General features: G+C 35.6%; 1 protein-coding gene across 36 annotated transcripts in view; it reads left to right on the top strand.

The window, feature by feature from the left end:
- The window catches only part of RIMS1 (regulating synaptic membrane exocytosis 1), a 335,679-nt gene that overhangs the window by 215,120 nt on the left and 98,823 nt on the right, over positions 1 to 21,736 (top strand). For 16 of the 36 annotated variants that reach the window (XR_008732858.1, XM_055714419.1, XM_055714416.1 and 13 more), the window contains 5 exons: positions 282 to 344; positions 4,715 to 4,804; positions 10,266 to 10,349; positions 15,670 to 15,747; positions 18,065 to 18,136. Coding sequence is in view for 35 of the 36 variants with exons in the window: in XM_055714419.1 (XP_055570394.1) it covers positions 282 to 344; positions 4,715 to 4,804; positions 10,266 to 10,349; positions 15,670 to 15,747; positions 18,065 to 18,136 (387 nt within the window). In the remaining variant the exon portion in view is untranslated. The other 20 variants (XM_055714439.1, XM_055714427.1, XM_055714425.1 and 17 more) reach the window with 6 other exon arrangements.

Below are 21,736 nucleotides of genomic sequence, written 5' to 3'. Positions count from 1 at the left end.
AAGAACTCTGAAAGAGTACTTCTGAATTTTAAAAGGCGAAATCCCACAAAATTAGGTGCCACGCTAAAAGGAATATGTTTAAAATATATTTATCACAGGCATTTTTGGGCTCATACTCTTTGAGAAGTGCAGTCTGGGTTTGAACATTATCAGACTATCTATCTGGGTGGAAGCTTCTTGTTTCTTTTTATGTTTTCATTTGCATATCATTGGCATAACCCATGTCATCTAATGCTTCATAATTATATCTGTTTCACTCACCACCCATCCTGTCTGTGCAGTGAGCTTCTTATGCTGCCCAGAGCAAAACGAGGAAGAAGTGCAGAGTGCCTACATACCATCAGGTAAATACAGGAATTCGGTAATCACGAACACATCTGGTTAGTTGTTTATACTTTGTGTGCCCGACTTTTTCCATACTGGTATTTTGTCCCAGTAAGTAAAGAACTTCCTAGTACATTGTGGTTCTTTTTTCTTCATTTTAGTTCAGATTGAGATATGTATATATGTTTGTGAACTTCAGGAGTAAGGATTAAAGCAGTTGAAGAAAGTCTGATTTTGCAGTTGTATTTTGTGGTAGATTTTCTGTCTAGTCAAAGAAGTCCTGATCTCCCAATGCATGATAGTGTTATAGTTTCACACAATCATTTTTAATTGTTTTTATATTTTCTTTTATTTGCAGTTTTATGTTTATATTATAGCCACACACAAGCCAACAATCTTTACTTGTTATGACACCTAATCTCATGCTAATTTTCATCATTTGCAGGGGAAAGAACAGTGATTAATGAGGGCTCACTGGGAACCCCAGATTTGAGTGGTCTCACATTACTTGTTTTTGCATCTATAAATTGTGCTATAAATTAGATCCAGACATAATATACTTTGTAGTTTGGGCTTATCTTCAATCTTCAATAATCTTTTATTCCAAAGCTTAGAGCTTCCTGTCTCAACTCTTCCCGATGTTGGGAAACTAAGTGGGACTGAAATATCTTTATCTAACCAATCTAATTCTGCACCCTTTATTTTTTTCACCACATCTGTTAACCTTGTTAAAAATACTTGTCAAATTGTGTAGAAGGTCTTCCATTTGGAATCAGTAAAAATATAAGTTGAAGTTGAAGTAGTTAACCATTCAACGACTTCAACCAATTAGTTAACCTTTTTCTGTTCGAGATCTGGCTGTTGCTAAGAGTTTTGTATCAATGCTGTATGTTTAAAACCATCAAACTTCTAAAACCATGTTGTCTAACATACTTATTCATTTACTTGGTGTAAGATAGGTTTTCCCCTGTAGGGTAGGGTTTTTTCTAATATGCCTTTGGTTGCTTTAATTCTCTTCATCTAATTAGAAACAGCATCAAAGATGCTGTGATAGGGTTCTGTTATAAGTCATAATACTATAAAAATATAAAGGTAAAATAATAAATATGAAAGCTGTCGAAACAAACCTGTGCATCAATGAAGTTGTTAAAATTTAAGTTTTTATTATCAGTAGAAAGAGGTTTTATTCTCATACCTCAGTTCAAAGAAGCTTTTTCCTCAACACTGTAGGTTTTAAAATGTAATCGTTTATTTCACTCCCTCTTATTTTATGTCTGTTTATTGCCACATAATAGCATTTTTTCCTGCTTCCTTCCTATGGCCTTTCTCTTTCTGCTGCATTTGCTATGGCTTCACCCTCCCTCATTGCCCCCAGCCCTGTGCTTTATCCTTTCCCTCTTAAAGATTATAATTTTCTTCAGAATTCTTCAATGAAAACGCCTAAATTCTCACTTAATTCACAAAGTAAATATTGTAATATGAACTTCTGATGCACTTTGCCAAACCACTATATTTTTCTAATATTTTTACAAATCTACTGACCAGCTAAAAATTGTGCATGTGCAGCAGTAAATAAGGTAAGAACTACACTGATTTCAGACAGGATGGCCCTTTCTTGTCATTTTCCTTGTTATAACTATTACTGTGATTTTTTGTAATCAAGAAAAATAACATATTCACCCCTTTACAGTAACAGTAGTGGTATACTGTAAAAAAAATAATGGTACTTTTAATAATGTATTGAAGGTGAATATAGGGGCAATAGAAGACAATGGATTGATTTTTAATTTTTCTCTGAGACTTATGTAGCCTAATCCAAGGTTGAGTATTACCCAGTAAATTGCCAATATCCTTCCTTGACTGAATAGTCTCAAAAACCCTTTCAACAAAAAACTGGTCTGTGCATTGGTTGTCATCTTTTGTCCTTTCTCATTTGTAGTGGGCTGAGAGGGTTTTATCCTTATTTTCTAAACATCTTAACTGAATAATGTTAATTGTTAAGACAGCTTCAGCTTAAACTTGGAAAGAAATTATAAGGGTTTCATGTTAAATGAAAGAAATATTAATAGCAGTAGTCCAAGCTACAAAGTTGTTATATGATTACTTTAATACACCAGTTTAGAATAATACTAGTCCTAGCTGCCCATGCTGTCGATCTGTATGCAATTGTTGACTAATAGCAGAAACAGTGGGAGGACGTGTACCTATGCCATAGACCATGGGTTCTCACATTCCATGTCTTAGGTCACACCCACTTTGGTTGGTAATATCTGCTTGGTAATATCTGGACAACCGTTCCTTTATTCCAACTTTGCAACATCACAGTGACCTCTGGTACAGAAGTGAGCAGTGATGACCACTAAACGTGTACAAGAAGGGTCAAAGCCCCTCTGTTAAATCCCTCAGGGTTTTAAAAACACTAGGGTTTCCAGGCAGGATTTCGTAACTGTGAGTGACACAGTTGTGTTTGTATTGTTGATCTGCTGTGCGCGGGTCCAAGCCTTAACAGGAATCAAAATGTCGTATTAGGACAGACTGTTCTTGAAGCTGCAAAATCCTCAAGGCCACTGGTCCTTCTGCTAATAACACTGCAGCTGTGTCATGTGGAAAATTGTTAGAACTTGATTATTAACCTTTAACCATTAAATGGCCATGATTCCCATTCAGCAGCCACTGTCTGCCTTTAAATTTCTCCCTTGTTCCTTGGGTAGAGCTGGATAATAAAGAAAAAAATTCCTGTTTTAAAATCTCATGTATTCTAAGTGATGATATTCAACAGTTGTCATGTAGCATCTCAGAGTGCTGCTGTACTGGCTGATGTAGTAGATCTCCTAGGTTTTTTAATCAGCTTATTATTATTAGCATGTAATTAATGTTAGATTTTGAAGCTGATACACGACGTCCAAAAGACATTCAAAAATACCAGATGCTAATACATCTATAATTAAGTTTTTGATACTATATATATCACTGTTTTAGCAAGGTTTTCATGCTTAGCTGCTGAAGAGGTAAAGTCTCTGTAGATTTAAGGCATCAGTAAGAGAAATAAAGAGCATATTTAATAGCAGTCTAATCCTTACAACAGACTGTATATTTTGATGGGGTATCTCTATAAAAGGAATTTAGATTACTTTCATTACAAGGAAAAAAATCTGAATTGTACCAGTATTGTCACAAGTTCATGCACTGTATTAACAAAAATGAAAATATAAAAATGTGTCACCCACATAGCTGTCACAGTAGTTGAGAAAAACATATAATGAGAAATCTACTCATACAGTTATTAAACATACATAGAATGTTATGCATTTATTTTATGTTCTGGTCAGTGTTGCCTTGCCTTTACTTGTGCTTTTATTTCTGGCATGTTTTTGTGTTGTTCTGTTTTCTTTTCTGTTCCACCACATTCAAGAAGTTCCGTTAGGCACTATAAAACATTACCACCCAAGATGCCTTTACTAGAAAATGCTACTCATTGGAATCTATACAGGTAAGAAGTGTTTAGAGTCCCTTTTAAGTAGTTAGTTCCTTTAAAAAAAAAAAAAAAAAAAAAAAGTCTTGCCTTGTTAAATAAAAAAAAAAGTTTCATACACTTTTATAACCAAAAGATAAGAGATCTAATCCTAAAATAGCTTCACTTAACTGTTTAAATTAACCTCTACATTACATAAAAAACCCCAACCAAACCACTTTGCATTAGGTAGAGTTGTCTTAACTGTTAAAATCATGTTACATGTTTTGCTTTGTTACATTCTTCGGTTTATATACAAGATTTTGGTTACATGTCAAATTTATTTTCATTTTGTTTAAATAATTTTCATTTACAAAGCTCATGTGCTAAGACCAAATCTGTGATTAGACAGGATATTTCACTCCTTCGTGATTGCCTTAATTCACAAATACTGAAATTTGGAGATGATCAGCTGGTTAGGTAAGAAAATGAGAATTAATCCCCCATCCTGTTTGAGTCTAATATGGATTTTCAGAATAAATAAGCTTCACTGTAATATGATTTCACATATTATATGCAGTGTATCACATCCTTTTATGTTAGCTTAAGATTTACTGCTGTTAATAAGGATTTAGATTTATTGTCTGATATTTCTCATTCCACTTTCTTACAAGTGGATGTTGTTCTGTCTCATTCAGTTTTAAACATTTCAATGATGTTAGCAAAAAAATTTCTAGCAGCCTTTTGTTTGCTTTTATTTTCTGAACAAATCTTGGCACTGTCATCCAGTCAGCTCTTTTATTTTTTCCTTACTTAAATCATTGTGATTCTACATTTTCTGTAAAGAGAGCATTATTTTATGAGTTAATATCTAACATTGTATTCCTTTGTTTTCTTTTTCTTTCTCTTCTACCATTGGATGCAATGCACTGGCACTAGTGAACTACAGCCCTCCCTTGACAGGGCTAGGAGTGCTAGTACCAACTGCTTGAGACCAGATACTAGTTTGCATTCACCAGAACGAGAAAGGTATAAAATAAAAACTTATAAATTTCTTGTCATCTGTGCTGGTGATCTTTATCAGTTTTGGTTTTCTTCATAAGAATTCTCTATGTTTTTGTACATTCATGTCTGCTTTGGTATTTGTAGACATTTTTGCTCCTATGTCATGTAAATTGTGTGTTGGAGTTTATAACCGCTTCTGGCTTCTTTCTCTGTTTTAGTTCAAGCTGATGTCATTGTTTACAAAAGTCCTCAGTATGCTGATAATAGCATTGCAGCGTAAAGTATTTTGACAAAGTACCACTTGGTTGTTAATCTTCATCATCATTTGCTAAAAAGTATTATGTTTGTTTCTTGTCTATTCTGTGGATTGCTGATAAGGCTGTGACATAATTTATAAATTATGACAAAACTGTCATATTTGAAACCAAAACTGTAGTTTATGTAGTGATGTATTTTCTACAAAACAGCCAAACTTCATTGCTTTCTTAAATCTAATCTGCTGCATCTACTTTTACAATTACAAGGCAAATCACTGCATTGTTTTTTTCACTCTGTGACATTCTGTTAAGGCTCACATAACTCTTAAGAAGACATGTTTGCAATTGAAATGAAATATTGTTGTGTCACATACGTTGTGCAGGCATTTTATGGATGCTTTCTGAATTTTTAATATTGCAATAGCTTGGTTCAGAACCTTAGATGAACCAAATACTACTGGTATGTTTGACAGATATTTGAACTGTACCATTTTAGAGTGAGATTTGAGCTTCACTAAAGGCAATAATAGGCTTTCATTGAATGGGAGTATGGTCGAATATACGATTTCATCTGCACAATACGTATTTAACTAGTGTGGCAGTTAATAATGCAAAGTTGTTCTGTCAGTCAACGCATAGTGTGGTGGTTAGTAACAGTTGTATCATTTTCGTTACTGTGGGAAAGGACCTGTGAAGAAAGGCAATAAGAATGTACTTTTCTCTTTATTATAAGGTTTCTCCTGATTTTTTTGGTAAAATTTCCCCTTCCTGCCTCCACACTTCCTACTGCTCCTTGATTGGAACTTTGCTCTTCTCAAGTTGCGCCCTTGTGGCAGAGGAGTGACTAATGTTCTGCTGAGACGGCTCTATACTAGTTCTTTCCTTTTTAAGATTGCGCTGAAGATATCCTAGATAACATATAAATGGCTATTAAAAAACAGAAAAAAAATATGATGGAAATAAGGCCACTCAGAATGAAATACAGGATATCATTCTAGATTAAAAAAAATAGCATCATATTAATAACTTGGTGTGTAGATATACGCAGCTGTTTTGATTGACAAGTGGCTATTTAATGTAGTAATGTATGGACAAGAGCAGTACGTTTTGTACTTTTATTTCAAGACACCACCCATCAAGTAGAATATTCAATGAAACAGTAACAGGCAACTATAAACTATCTAATTAAAATATTTTTACTCAAAACTACATCTGTCACTGATGTTAACTAGTTCTGCTATGGTTTTATAATTCATGTCCTGCAACCTCTGTCCAATAGGCACTGCACAGGGTCTGCAGCATTTTTCATGAGCTCCTTGTAAAGGAAAGTGTTTAGTCTGTGTTAGTGGCTTCTGCTGCTACTAAACACTTGATTTTGCCAAATGATCTGTGGGCCTGATCCAAAAAAATTGTCCATCACTATGAAATTTTTACTGCTTTGCTCTTAGAAGTCCAAAATAGGTGCTTTTGACTTGGGATCCTTCATGGGGGTGTAGAAAAGCTTTTTTTTTTTTAGGAAATGAGTATAAAATTTTCCATGATGGTTCAGTTGAAAATAATAAGATCTGTGTGGCTCTGACAGAGGGTTTAGGACATTTTTAAAATTTTTTTACTTATGACATGGATTATTTTTTTCCAATACAGTCCAGGTTTTGAAGGAATCTATTATATTTAATTTATAAAAACCACCAAATCAATCTTTTTGTTTTGGGGGAAGCTAATTTTAGAAGACTTAATTCGCCACTGTTGAATGTGTTTGCTTACACTTCAACATGAGGTTAGTGATCAGATGCATGTAATGATAGAGGACCTTTAGTCTGAAGAACACAGAATTAAGTTCAAGATGTGTAGAAAAAATTTTGTTTCTGTGCTGGACAAGACAAGAATAGGGGACTTAAAATAGTTAAACAGTAGGAAAGCTTTTCTGAAAGCAAATATAATGAAACACTGTAATAGATGATATGGAAAAGGTTATTGTGACTTCATTACTGGAGACTGTCTGAGATTAGACAAACATCCGTCAGATGTAGAGTTGGTCCTGCTTGTAGCAAAGAGAAACACTATATGGTTTTGTGAAGTCAAATCTATACAGAACCACTTTATTATCACTATACTTGAGGGACCTATGCTGAAGGTATTGTTAGTTATTTTCATGGTGTTTCTTCTCCCCCCTCACCACCCCTGCATGGAATTGTAGATTTTATTTAAAAAATTACACTTTTAGTCCTCAAAATACAGACTTCTAAATAGGGTATTGTATATTTTCTTCAACACAATTATGAGTATACTCACCTATGGAAAATTATTTCTACTTATTCATCCCCAACCTTTTGTCTCAGAGGGTATAAATTAGTTTGTATTTGAGATCAAGAGTGAAAGTGGTCCACGAGCTTTTTTTAACAAAATGGTATTAGCTGTGTGTAACTGGTGGAGAGCAGAGCCCTCTCTGTGTGTCGGTGATTTGTTGGAAATGGTTTTGATCCTTAAATGCTATACAACTTCATTCATGTAATTTGGAATTTTCAGAGTAGTTACTGGTTTTTAAGCTGCTGCTTTGCCAGTAAAAGTCATTTTGTTGACTCACATGTAGCAGCAGAAAAATGCTTTCAGCAGTATATATGAATTTGGGATGCATAAGTCTTGTTAATTGCACTAAACCAAAACAACAACAAAAAAGACATTATTTTTCTCTTGCTATAAGCTTCATCATTTGAGCAAGGAAAGTCCATGTAACTTGACTTGCAAACTGACCTTGCCCTGACACAAGCCTGCCAACGTTTTTTTGGTAAATGGAATGATTTGGTGTAGAACTTAATCCTTCATATATTTCTCTTGGGCGCGGTATAGAGTAGGATACTTAAAATATCCAGTCCTTAATAATACATTATACAGTTGCGCCATACCTGCCTTTTTTTTCCTCTCCTCCCACCCCCCATCCCCCTTTATTCCAAGCTGGTGGTGGTTTGTTTTTTTTCCAAAATGAGTGTGTTGTTGAAGTTCTTGTCAAGATCTCTGAGGCACATTAGTTTATAATATAGTCATAAATATCCTCTAATGCCATTGAAAATGTTTTTGCAGCTCCTACTTCCTTTAGTATTTTTTGATTGTCCTTTTGACTATGTTTCAAAATTTCTGGGTTTTTTCTTTGTAAATTGGGTACCATTTCTTTAGAATGGATACATTTGTTTGTGACTCCCAGCCTCCCATCAGGACAGCACATAGGCATGAGATTTAAGTGCAGTGTGTGAACTGATTCAGCAACAGTTTCTCATTATAATAACATCTTCCCCAGACTGAATTAAGATTGCAGCCAGTGATGGTTTCTTAGTTATATGCAGTCTGGCTTTTATTTACCTTCTAAGCTTCTTATGTTGCAAGCAGTTGTTGCATTAGCAGTTAGCGCAAGAGCAGTTCTATGGATTGCTACTGCTTGTATGCTTTGGTCCTCAGAGGTTAGCTAGTAGAGATCTGAGCAAATAAAACAAAGGAACACAGCCCAGGGATTAATTCATGTACAACAGGGTCAGCATATCCGTGAAATGTGGCTCAGCAGCTGTGTTAGATTTGTCCTGAGGTACTTCACTGCAGTAGGAATCAAAACATTTCAAAGGTCTTCAGGATACTGGCTATCATCTGCTCACTACCACCTAAATAAGATACAAAGCTGAATGCTTACATGTTACTTAGTCATAAACAGGTAACAGAAGCTGAAGCTGTCACTTCATCTAGTTGAGACCTGTCCTGATTTCAATTTGATTTTTCTAAGGTTTTATATTAAGTCTGAAGCGTTAGGTGTTTATATTGCATGCCTTTAACAGTTATGTTGAGTATCACCATTTACATTTGAAATAATGTACAGCAAAATAGCTGTTTGCATTAGTTATGCAACATATTTTGTTTCCAGTTCTTTTCAACCATCTAAAGGAATAGATTATTGCATGTTTGTCTGTGTTGTACTGTGTTTCATGGTCATTCAACATTCAGTGAAAGAGAGCATGTTCTCAAAGTTCATACTGCATGACCTAGGTAATTCTGTCAAATGCTGTTTAATATTTGTAGTGGATATCAGCATATTAAGGGCTTTGACTGGGTGCACTGATGCATTAACATTTTCTTTAACTCTTGCTTTGGAGAGAAAAAGAAACTAAGTACTAATAACCTATTTGCCTTTGAAACTTCTGAAAGATCTACCTAACTGTTCAAGTGATGCTAATCTCCTTGAAACCTTTGTTATTTGCATGTTCCATAAATCAAACCCTTTTCCTTATTACATGGACTGGAAGGATGCCTCAGAAAGTGAAATATTAGATAATTGTGCAGAGGTTATGAAAACACTTTCCTGTTTGTAAATAAATCAGTATATTTTGATTTTGTAAATTGTTATAAATACACTTGTAGTATTACAACCACATAACATCCCAACAAAATAAGCAATGACAGTGTATAGTATAGTATATATAATTCTAAATTAAATTACCTTTTTCAAGAAAAAAATCATGAGACACCAATTTTCATTCACAATTCAGGTCCTTTTTGTTAAGTTTAATTTTACAACATAATCTGCTGACATGTACTGCAGGGATACGGAGAAATGAACAGAAGAGGAGGCTGTCTGCATACACTTTCAATTATATGAAAAAATAACTGCCTCTGTACTTGTACACAAATGTGTATAAATTAGTTGGAGCTAATCAATTTACCTTTACTCTCTTGCTGTGTTCCAGAAAAGGGTCACTTTATGCCTTAGAATTTGTCTTTTAATTCATAGTCCTACATTTTTACTGAGAATGCATTTTTCAGTGCAAAGAACTAGGAGAGATAGGCTGTACAAAATACCAGCCCGTAGTCGACAGAAAATGACCATCGTATGGTCTTTGAAAAGCTCTTCTAGTTTGGAATTATGACTTCCTATGCAAATGACAGGCTTTTTAGATAGTCTAGCATTTGAGAGTATTTGAAAACTTAATGGTACACTATGTAAAAGACTTATATTGGTCTAAATTCTGCAACTTTTGGCATACATTCTCTTTGTTTCAGCTGTAATGTTTCTGAAGTAAGCAGCCATAAGAATCATATACTTGGGGAATAAAAAACTGCTAGAAAAAATAATTAAATGACACACTTTCATTACTTTTTGGGGTATTTTTCCAGTCCCAAATCCCGTATATTTAATTTTATCACAAACTAAATATCCTATTTTTTTCCTGTTTTATTGAACGGGCAAACAGGGGTAGATGGTCCCCCTCCCTAGAGAGGAGACGACCTACTAGTCCCAGGATTCATATCCAGCATGCATCTCCGGAGGATGACAGGTACTAGTCAGCTCCTCCCAGTTGAAAAGTGGCTTCCTGCATCTTGCACTCTCAGAAGAGTATACCAAAATTTAAAAGTTTGCGTATATGTAGACAGAGATTTACAACCTCCAGAAGCCCAAAAAAATAAAACAGCAGCTTAGATATCATCTCTGCATTTTGTTGAACTGTTATAAAGCACCTAGGAATTAAAGTTTTTTCAAGTTTTCTGTTTGCCTGAATGGTCACATGCCGTAAAAAAGATGTCTAATACAACAAAATGTCATCTGTGTTAATATTGCTTAGTCTGTTTTTACCTACTTCTGTAAATATTGGTGGTGTTTTCACTGTGTGCGTTATAGTATGACAAGTATTTGTTGTAGAGCCTCTTCTTGTCTAGGTGTTCATTTTTATTTTTATTGAATTTTTTGTCCTTCTTTTAACAAACTTTTCCTAAGGGGAAAAAAAAAAGCACAAACTGATATTTTGGAACTCTTGCTAATATTGCTAGTTGATATATGTAAAAATTGGCACTATTTGTAAATTCTGTCCAAATCAGGATGGTCTCCATGGAGCAGGTTTTCCTAACAAGGTAGGTTTTGGTTAAAAACACCAGGGCTTTAAATAATTTTTTTTTGCTGAATACCACCTATGATTAATAGAAGCGCCTTTATTTTTTTTCTTGTCATGAACATTCTATTCAAATCAGTTTTGGTATTCCATTGCTTTGGCAGTTGTATTTTTTTTTTTCAAGATAGAGCTAGGTTTTCTTTAAACAAACATTATAATTTCTATTGAGATGCAAATTAAAAATTCTCCCTTCAAATTTTATCTGTTACAGTAAGATGGTTCATGTAAATAATCCATGTGTAAATTCTTTACAAAGTTGTACTTAAAACTGTTAAGACTGGTATATGGTTAAAACTCAGTTACTACAGTGCTAGTACTTACCTTCTGCTGAAGTCTACCCACAGCGCTTAAATTTGTACTGTAATTTGTCTTGTTTGCTTGATACTGGGCGTATTCCACTAAAACAAGGTGGGAAGAGTGCATTTGGATAGCATTTCTATTTGAGTAAGACAGCATTATAACATTAGGTTTGTGAAACATTTTTTCAGAATTGTCCCCCCTTACAGATAGTGCATTTCTAGAATTTTTGCCAACACATCTTTTTGATGGGACAGCTATAAATAGTTTACAAATGTACTTTGTATTGTTTAGGCATTTTTAAGTAATTTTGCTTCCCTTTTTTCAAGTCAATGGAAAGACTGGCTTTGACTTCAGTGGATCAGGCCTGATAAAATCATTGAAGTGATTAGAATTAATTCATAATCATATCCCATATCAGTGAAATGAGGTTTTCATCTAAATACTGCCATTCTTAATGCAGAATTGTAAGCCTTTTGATATCAGCTAAGTTTTGTGGAGAATGAAATCATCTACTACCTGTTACCAAACGTGTTACAGTAAAGCATCTGTAGGATATAGAATCTGTGGAAAAGATTTTGAGTCAGAGAAACAGCAGCCTAATTTCCTTAGTGAAATCTTGTGCTTGGAAGTCTTGCAGGTAAACTGGTCACTCAAATCCCATTGATGCAGTCAGTAATCAACCTAGAAGGAGTTTAGGCTAACCTCAGTCTTGATGACTGGTTGTAGCCTCCCAGATTAAGAAAAGGTTGTAGAATGTTGGTGTGGTGGGTTGAACTTGGCTGGATGCCATGTGCCCACCAAAGCCGCTCTCTCACTCCCCCACCTTAACTGGACAGAGGAGAGAAAAAATATGACAAAAGGCTCGTGAGTCGAAATAAGGACAGGGAGATCACTCAGCAATTACCGTCATGGGCAAAACAGACTTAGGAAAATTAGTTTATTACCAATCAGATCTAAGTAGGATCATGAGAAAATAAAAATAAAACTTAAAAATACCTTCCCCCTACCCGTCCCTTCTTCCCATTCACTTTACTCCCAGATTCTCCACTTCCTCCCTCCCAGTGGTGCAGAGGGTACAGAAAATGGGGGCTGCTGTCAGTTCATCTCATGTTGGTTCTGCCACTCCTTCCTCCTCAAGGGGAGGACTCCGCACACTCTTCCCCTGCTCCAGCATGGAGTCCTTCCCATGGGCTGCAGCTCTTCACGAACTGCTCCAGCCTGGGCTCCCTCCCACAGGGTCACAAGCCCTGCCAGCAAACCTGCTCCAGCCTGGGCTCCTCTCTGCAGGGGCCACAGGTCCTGCCAGGACCCTGCTCCAGCACAGGCTTCCCTCGGGTCACAGCCTCCTTCAGGCACATCCACCTGCTCTGGCATGGGGTCCCCACGGGCTGCAGGTGGATACCTGCTCCACCGTTAACCTCCACGGGCTGCAGGGTACAGCCTGCTCCACCATGGACCTCCACGGGCTGCAGGGTACAGCCTGCTCCACCATGGGCTGCACCACGGGCTGCAGGGGAATCAGCTCCAGCGCCTGGAGCAGCCGCTCCCCCTCCTTCTGCACTGGCCTGGGGTCTGCAGAGCTGCTGCACTAACATATTTTCACTCCTCTTTCCCTCTGCAGTTTCTGTTGCACAGGTGGGGTTTTTTTCCCTTCTTAAATGTGTTATCCCAGAGGCGCTACCACAGTTGCTGATGGGCTTGGCCTTGGCCAGCAGTGGGTTCATCTTGGAGCTGGCTGCAGGGGACATGGGGGAAGCTTCTAGCAGCTTCTCACAGAAGCCACCCCTGTAGACACACCATCCCCACCCCCACTCCCACCCCACACTGTATCAGAACCTTGCCATGCAAACCAAATGCAATTTGGCTCTTTGCATTGCATGCCCAGTACAAGATAATAGCCCACAATGTCTGCAGAGTATCAGTGAGGGCATCAAAGGTGCTTTACCTTTGTATTCTACTCTAAGTTTGCATTAATTCTGATCATTTCCCATAGCTTTGGCAGTTAGCCAGCACCACTCAGTTGTATAATATATGGGTTATTTAGTATGTATTTGTATCAATTTGATAACTAATGAGGTGGATGTTAGGGAATGAAGGATCAGCAGCAGTAACTAACTTCTTATGACCACTTTCAAATCATATTTTCACAGCTTAATTGACTTTGACAGATTTTATCTTACTCTTCGTTTGAGTACATTTGAGATTTATCTTACAATTTGCATATAGGGTGCAATCAAGAAGATCCATTTCTGAATGCATTTCTTAAACACAAGCTATGCATTATTTCTAATTTTGATAATTTAAATTCAGGTTTTGCAACATTGTATTTATTGATAATGATTCATAGCATGAATTTTAGTAAAGCTTTTTGCAAGATTGTTGTTATTCTGGAATTCATTCACTTGCCGTATCAGAAAAAGTGACTTCTTGATGTACCTTGACAAGATGAGAGATGGGTTATATGTTATTTCAGTGTTAATAATTAACAAGTGTTTGGCTAGTATCATGTATTTCCTTAAGACATTTTAAAGAATCATTTTTGGTTTGAATTTGTTAGCTTCATTGCTGGGAGGTTTTTTGGTTTTTATATAGAAATTTGAGTTAGGAAGTCTGTCTAAAGTGAAAGACATTTTGGTAACTGGAGGACTGCGAAACTGTGAAATTGTAAGTGATGGTAAAAACAAGGAGAACGAAAGCTGAGCATTTAAAGGTAGATGGGAATTGTGTTCAGACTGTTCTTTTTGAGAAGTCTGCATATAATTTCAACATATAACCAAGGCTGGATAAAATAAGCCTTTTAAAAAAAATTATTTCTCATAGACTTTCAGTTAAGAGAAGTAGCTTTTGGTGGCCCAGTAGTCATCTTGAAGCCAGCTGTTGAGAAAATGGCCTTCTGGTACTTTCACGAATACAACCCGAAGTATGTTGTGCACTGCCAGTGGCAGACTGATTTGGTCCAGACGATCCTTTTACATCATTCCAGCAACACTATATGACTTGATCAGGGAGGCAGTTTTGCAAGACATGAATTGAAGTGCTAGGAATGAGTGTGAGAAGCTACCAAGCCTTCAGAGTAGTTGTGAACTCCCAGCTCACAAACCATGTACATCCAGCATTTCAGAAATGTTCAGGAAAATTCAGGAAGTATTGAACATAACATACGTGATGGCTTTAAGGCTACATAAGTGAACAGAGTTACTGCAAACTGCTAAGGTCTCTTGTACAAGCCAGTAATAAACAATTTTAAATGTTAGACCCTGAATTTTATAAAAATGTTATTTTGTCACTTTAGGAATAGTAATTTTTAATTTTGGTATGAATATTATCATATTTCTGTGTATAGATTTTGTTTACACTCAATGGTGATAAATATTTGAGACATGGGTCTTTGGAACATGAACTGTGAATAGCTTGTCTTTATATAAAGTAATATATATATAGTGCTTGTCTGTATACATAACAGGGCCTTATTGGTCAGTGGTTTGGTGTGACAGTTGGTAGAACTGTGACCTTAAAGAGAAATCTAACATTTTCTCACCCTAATGGAGGTATAGATGCAAATTTATTACATTTAGATTACTAGTTGACTGCAAATTTTGCTTAGTTTTGTCTTTAAAAGCCAAATTTGATATTTAGGGGAAAAAAATCTTACATTGATACACCTTATCAGGATTATTTTTTTTACCGTATATTCCGTTAAAAAATTAATAATATACCAGCAAGCTGATAATATTTATGCTAAGCTGAAAGCTGTGAACAAAATCTGAGATTCTTAAACAGTATCAGCAGAAATAAAAATAATATACAAATTAACAAATATTCTGAATATCTTTTTCTTTTAAAAAAGTTGAGGCAGTTATTCTACTCCGCTATTGGATTGTTGTTAATTGTTACTGTAGCAGACTGGCTGGCAACAGAATACGAAGTTTTCATCAAAATATATGAAATGATGAAATTTACTTGCATTTTCAGGATAATTTGACAATATAATGACAAAATAGACATTTTTCAAATTCCTAAGGGAAGTTGTTCTGTATAGGTTTATATGCTAATCTAATGAACAGTAGTATAGATTAATTCTCGAGGATAACAGCCACTGTTGAGCCTCAGTGCTGCTGTTCAGCATGTAGAGTAGAAGGGTTTTTAAAATATTTTTGTGGCTTTCATTCTTTACTTTATTGCATCTTAGATTGTTGATATTATATCTAAAAAAAAATAACATTTCCTTAAAGTGCATGGATTAAATCAATAGAAGGGGAAATGAGAAATATAGCCTTTCTCAGCAGATAGTGCCTTAGTATTTTTGGTTTGTATATTTGACTGCATGTCTCCACCTTCACTGCATGTGACCATCTCTCTGTTTCTGCTCATTCTGTCCAAATCCATATCCATGTTTCCAAATTTTGTGAAGAACAAGGACGCTGGATTCTTGCATTCCAAAACAGGACAGTGTAGACCACCTAAGTGCTAAACCTGGAGCAGCACAGAGGTATCTGTATTTACTCAAATCCTAGTTCCAGTTAAATTAGGTATTGGTTATAGTATATTCTTCATATGCTCTGTGTGATACTTTCACGTATTTAGGTTTTCCATCTTTTTATGTATGAGTACATATATGCTGGTATTGTTCATAGGTAATATTTAATCCCCTGTAAAGTACATTTAAGAGGTAATTTTGAGTATGACATGAGCATTCTTATTCCCAGTGTACTTGTCACACATTGTATATGGTACAGTCTTTAAGATCCTGTGTAACCCAAACCATTCTATGATATGAAAGGACACCTACCTGTAAATATGGACCTGCCAATGTCCACAGCATGCTCAAGTTGAGCTGGGACTGAGTGCTGTAGTAGGCTGTTGAGCTATATGGAGCTGTATAAAGCATCACCTTAGCAAGAGGAAGGAAACAGAAAGGAAATTGTGATATTAAACATATTTCCAATGTGTGCTGCTCACAAGGACAGCATAGAGAGCAGAGAAATAAGTCTATTCAGCTCACTAGTGCTATATATTACTTTGTTACTTTTCACGAAAAGCATATCCTACTCTCAGCTTTTCCAACCCACAGAAAGTCACTATGTGCTCTTTTTCTCCATTGCACATAATGTCACAGTTTAAGCAAGTGACATAATGAGTAAGAGGAAATTAAGCCCCATAACCAACCAAACAGAAAATGAAGACGGTGACATCATCTGACTGATAATGCTGCTGTGTTCAGTGGATCTAATTATAACTTCAAATACTTTGCTAACCGTAGGTTTTAAGTAAAGCTGCAGCATTTAATACATGTTTCTCTGTATATCCACCTTGTATTTGTCCTAGTAAAGAAAAAAAATTAAAAATTAATGAGAATATACAAAAGTAAATCTGAAGAAAATAGTTTGAGGACAAGGGGGATTTTTATTTGTAATCCCAGATATTATTTTTGGAAAGAAAATATATGACCTCTCCTCATGCAAAAAGCATTTTGTATTTTGCTACAGTATTTTCTTTGTTGTGGAACATACTACATCACAATATAATGCTTATAAAATATTGCAATGGGTACAAATCATGAAAATCCACTATGAGTATAATTCTTTGGGTATAATTTGGTGTTACAGCTGTTTAGGTATCTTCCAGTTCAGGCCCTGGATTACTCTTTATAATAACCACAGAGGTTTAAAAGGAAAACATTTTAAAAAATATTTTTTCCTATTTGTTTTGCCCACAGTAATTTTTTTATAGTTTAATATATGACATTGGTTATATCATTGCAAATTCCTTGACATATTTCTTGCACCGGTATAAGATGCAAGTTAGGGTTTGTCAACATTTCTGGTCTATCAATGAATAATCATCGCTCCCTGGTTTTGACCCCTCCTGAAATACTGTATGCACTTTTTCTAAAAAAACCAAACAATATACTTTGATGATTATCAGAGGTATAAAATTGTAAGTCCTAACTTGTAAGTGCTCACATTACTATGGGCAGTAAAGAAAATTTTGGAACAGACAAGACTTGCAGAGATTTTCATAGTATATTTATAGTCCTGGGTCATAATGGTGAAACATGCTTTAGCTTCATTCCTACATTTATTGACTCATCCTACTGTTCATTGTTAAATACTTGAATTGTCAGAGGTAACTAGTACCTCACTATCCAAATGTCAGATGAATTCTGTAAAAGATTTACGAGGGAAAGGAGTGAAGGAATGAAATAAACTTCTAACTTACTTATGTATACCGGAAAAAAATATTTAAACTGTTTCTAAAAAACTTTAACAAGCCTAAATTACGTGAGATTTTTGAAAAGCCAAGTTTTAATCAATATAGTGACAGTGTTATTTAAATCTGATGTGATGCAGTATTTGTCTTGATTTTGAAATTTAGATTTAAAATCAATTTTTAAAGTTTACATTTGACTAGTATTTTGTGGTCCTTCCTGCAACATTTTTTTTCATGCTGTCTACTCTGCGTTTGTTTTCATTGCTGTTGAGATGACTAAAAGGCCTATGAGGAGGCATTATTTCTAATCAAATACAGACTGTAAAGTGGAAACTAGCTGCAGGTTCAGTCAGTGTTAATGTTAGGTCCAACGCTTTGTTACCTCATAACTTGCACACCATCAGCCTCAATCAAACCTAATCAGTGCAATGTGTCTTAAACCTTGATTTCACCAGCCTGTTCATGACAATAGTTGTCTCTTTTTCATCTGTCAACCATTGCTGTTATTACCTTTATAATACATTAATAAATAATCTTCATATTTCTGTATTATTTTTCTTCTTTGTTTATTTCTTTTCTGACATGTCATTTCACAGGCAGTCCAGAAAAGTGGAAAGATATAGCAGCCAAAAACAAACTAGGAAAACCTCGGCAACTGAAACAGAAAGGTAGGATTACTGATGAGTAAACATCTCTTATAATCAATCTGGTTCACGTTTTCAGAATATACATCTAATATGACTTTTGAAGTAGAACATCTGTGACGGTACCAAAAATTATGTTGTAATTTGCAGGATTATTTACTTTGTATCTATATTAGCACTGCTTGCTGTGTTGCATACATAAGGAATTTTTCTGGCATTCTCCATCGTTGCAGATAAACTCAATGGTAAAGACTGGCAGTCCATCCATTTTATAAGCCAAAATCTGAGACCCATTGCCACTGTCTTCATATCTGTAAGATGAAATTTGAAAATGCGTAGCATATTTCATTAGTATGGGCCTAACACTTTTCTGCACTTTACCACTGATCTTTTTTCAAAAAATCTCACCTATTTTAGAATAACTTTGAGGATGAAAAAAATATATTAACAGACTTATAATTCATGATGTTTCTGATCACAATAATTTCACTTTATAATATAAAAATGTTAAGTTACACATTTAATTTTGTATAGAAAATTTTATAATCTATCATTACATGAAGTTAATATAAACACTGAGACTTTAACTTGTGTATTCATTGAATTTTCCTGTATTTGTATTACATTGTAACTTTTAACTTTGATGCTACAGTAGTTAGGATTATGTATTCAAATTCTTAAGAAAAAGTGAAAAAAAAAAAATATATACTAAATCATAAGCACAGCTAGTTAAGCTTTAAACCCTGTGTATTGGCTGAAATAAGAGCAGTGAGGAGGGGTGAGATCCTGCCTTTGTCAGAAATAGATTTCTGTTATCTTGATTAGCAGAGGAAGAAAGTTCATCTCTTTACACTATGAGGGTGAAAAACTTCCATGAACAGCACAGACACATGTTTAGTGTCAATGAAAATGCACATTATGTAGCAAAACTTCAGAGCCTTTGTTTTATTTTACTGCTTCAAGTCCCGGAATACGTTCCTGATCCAAAAGCCATGGTTACAATTTTCTTGATTTTGATGATTCTGTTGTCACAACAGCCCAGTTACTTTTTCTGTTTAGACCAGAGAAATTACCTAAATGATGGCTGAAATTCTTGCTGTGTTTAAACCAGGACAGTTTTGCTACTGAGATAGCTAAAGGCATTTTTTACCCCGTTTTTTTCTAACTTGTGAAGACTAAGGGGAGGCTGAACTCCAAGGGACTCAGTTCTTGATAACCGTTCAGTGACGAACACAGTGCAACAAGAGCATAGGGAAACACAAATTGTGCTTTGCTTTTTACATCTCCATGGCACATGGTTGTAGGTTTCATGTTTCCATAAAATGATTCACTGCTATTCACAGAATTGTCTGAGTGCTGTAGTTTAGCGTTTCATTATAGATATAAGGTTGTGCTAGTGCCAGAAAGTTTTGATAATAGGACAGGCAATTAATTTTCTTGTAAAAAGGCAACTATAACGCAAGACTATTTCTTCCTCAAATATCCATTTCTGTCTAAGATTTAGTCTTTGGTTTGCAATTTGTAGATCTTGTCTACTATTAGCTAAGCAGATTACTGGAATAAGACATCAGCATGCTATCCATTTATCTATAAAGCCTTTCAACACGCTATGTAAAATTAAGTTCTCTATTGTGATAACTTAGGAAATGTACATAAAAGGGGAAAAGCAAACCTTATCAGGGTAGTTTACAGAACCTAAGAGTTCTACTAATTTGATGACATAAGCCTTAAAGATGTGATTCAGTAAACTCTTCTGAAGAAGTAAAACTGGTTACATGAAAATCAAGTATTTTCTGTGTTGTATGAATGAGGAAAGTGGTGGTAAAAATTGGTTCATCCCAATCCTAAAATGTTTTCTTTCAGCCCTAACTGATCATCCCAGAAATGCCAGATTATCTGTCATATATGTTACGATACATACAGTCTTTATATTTTACATAGAACCCTGTGCTAGGGTTACACAGGATTGGCGATGCTCTCTTTATTTTTTTAGTTTTTGTTTATAGTTCTGTTAGTGGCAGCATGTTTTATTTAGTACGTGCCACTGAGCCATCAGTCTGAAGAGAGAGAAATCCGAGTTTCCTTGTGTGCAGGCAGAGCTAGAACCTGTAGGATTCCTCAGTAAACCATTGCCAATTGAATTAATAGATTTGCTGCTTGCAGTGTTGCTTTCCTCTGTGAGGAACCAGATAAGCTACACACATTGCAATCTCATTGCTCACCAGGTATAATTTCTCTCCCAAATTCTTCTTCTCTCCATAATTCTTACCTCATTTCCATCTTGTTTCCTTAGTAATACACTAGTTTTTGTCTCCTATGCTTGTTCCTTTTTGTCTCATTCTCCTGATCAGCCATTTGCAGACTTCTTCCTTTCAGCAACTGAACTTTCTCCTAGGCCAGCAAGTCCTTAACTCCATTCTAGTTTTTCTCCAGTTCCTTTTTAGCTCTTATTTTTATCTGCTTTTCCATTTCCCTTTTAGCTCTTATTTTTATCTGCAGGCCCAGTAGCATATTTGTCTCAAATGTAATATCCCAGCTAATGCAAGTCTTAAGCCCGATTGTCTTCATGTTAGTTAAGCAGATCCTCTGTCTCTCATGGAAGGGGACAGTCTCTAAAAAGGCTGTTACTGAAAGAGCAGGAGGTAAGTTTCTGAGTCTCAGGTGAAGTGTCTGTTCTGTAATGGCAAGACAGACTCTCCTAGCGCTTCACTGAGATGAATTCCAGGATAATTAGCCTCTAAAATGAGAAAAATCTGAACAGAGAACATGATGACTGTTAGACTGGAGCATTTAGTCACAGTAAAAGCAAGCAAGCACTTTCTGGCAGAGTAGGATCCATACATACCTTATGGATGTTATGATGTTTAAACATCGAATAAAGCATGCATAAAAGCTGATTGCATGCAGTAGTTGGCATGGATACTTCTACAGTCAGCATGGAGAAACAGGAATTTTCAGAACTCGGCTCATCTTCATTATTGTAAGCATCTTTTAGAATCGGGGGAATCGGTCTCTGCAAGAATGTTAGCGTTATCACCAGGGCAAATCTGGAGTTAGGCTAAAGAACCATTAAGGTTTAAGAGAGAGAATGTAGCAAGGGCAACAGAATCCTGGTTTTGTTGCATTGTGACTGGACTTCCACATAAACTGTTACTGATGAAATGGCCTTGAAACTAAACCTATTTGTTATCCTTGGTAGGCATCTGCATGTTGTCTCGTATGTACTTTTTTTAGGGTGACTTTTCAGTGCATCATAGTCGTATGAAGTAGACAGTCCCTGGTTACTTTGCCAGTATCTTGTGGGAAAGTTGTGTTGAGTGTGTGAAGGGAGACTTCATAAGTTGCAGAAATTAAAAAAAAAAAAACAAAAAAACTCACAATGAAGTTACATCACAGGAAACTGAAATTTCTGCAACAATGGCAGATACAGTAGTACCACTTACAAAATGCTGTATTGCTGGGAAACCAAGAAAGAAGAAAAAGGCACAGTTAGAGTACTTTGTCACTTTCCAAACTTGAAATGTCTCAGGTTATCTCATACTTGCAGTGTATGCAATTATTAAACTACCAATAATTATGCTTTATTATGTTAACACAATGAATCATTTTACTGTATATTTTAAT

Source organism: Falco cherrug, chromosome 6 (assembly GCF_023634085.1).
Source record: "Falco cherrug isolate bFalChe1 chromosome 6, bFalChe1.pri, whole genome shotgun sequence".
Classification (NCBI taxonomy): Eukaryota; Metazoa; Chordata; class Aves; order Falconiformes; family Falconidae; genus Falco; species Falco cherrug.
Note: the sequence above shows the minus strand (reverse complement) of the source record. Positions and strands in the feature narration are given on the sequence as shown.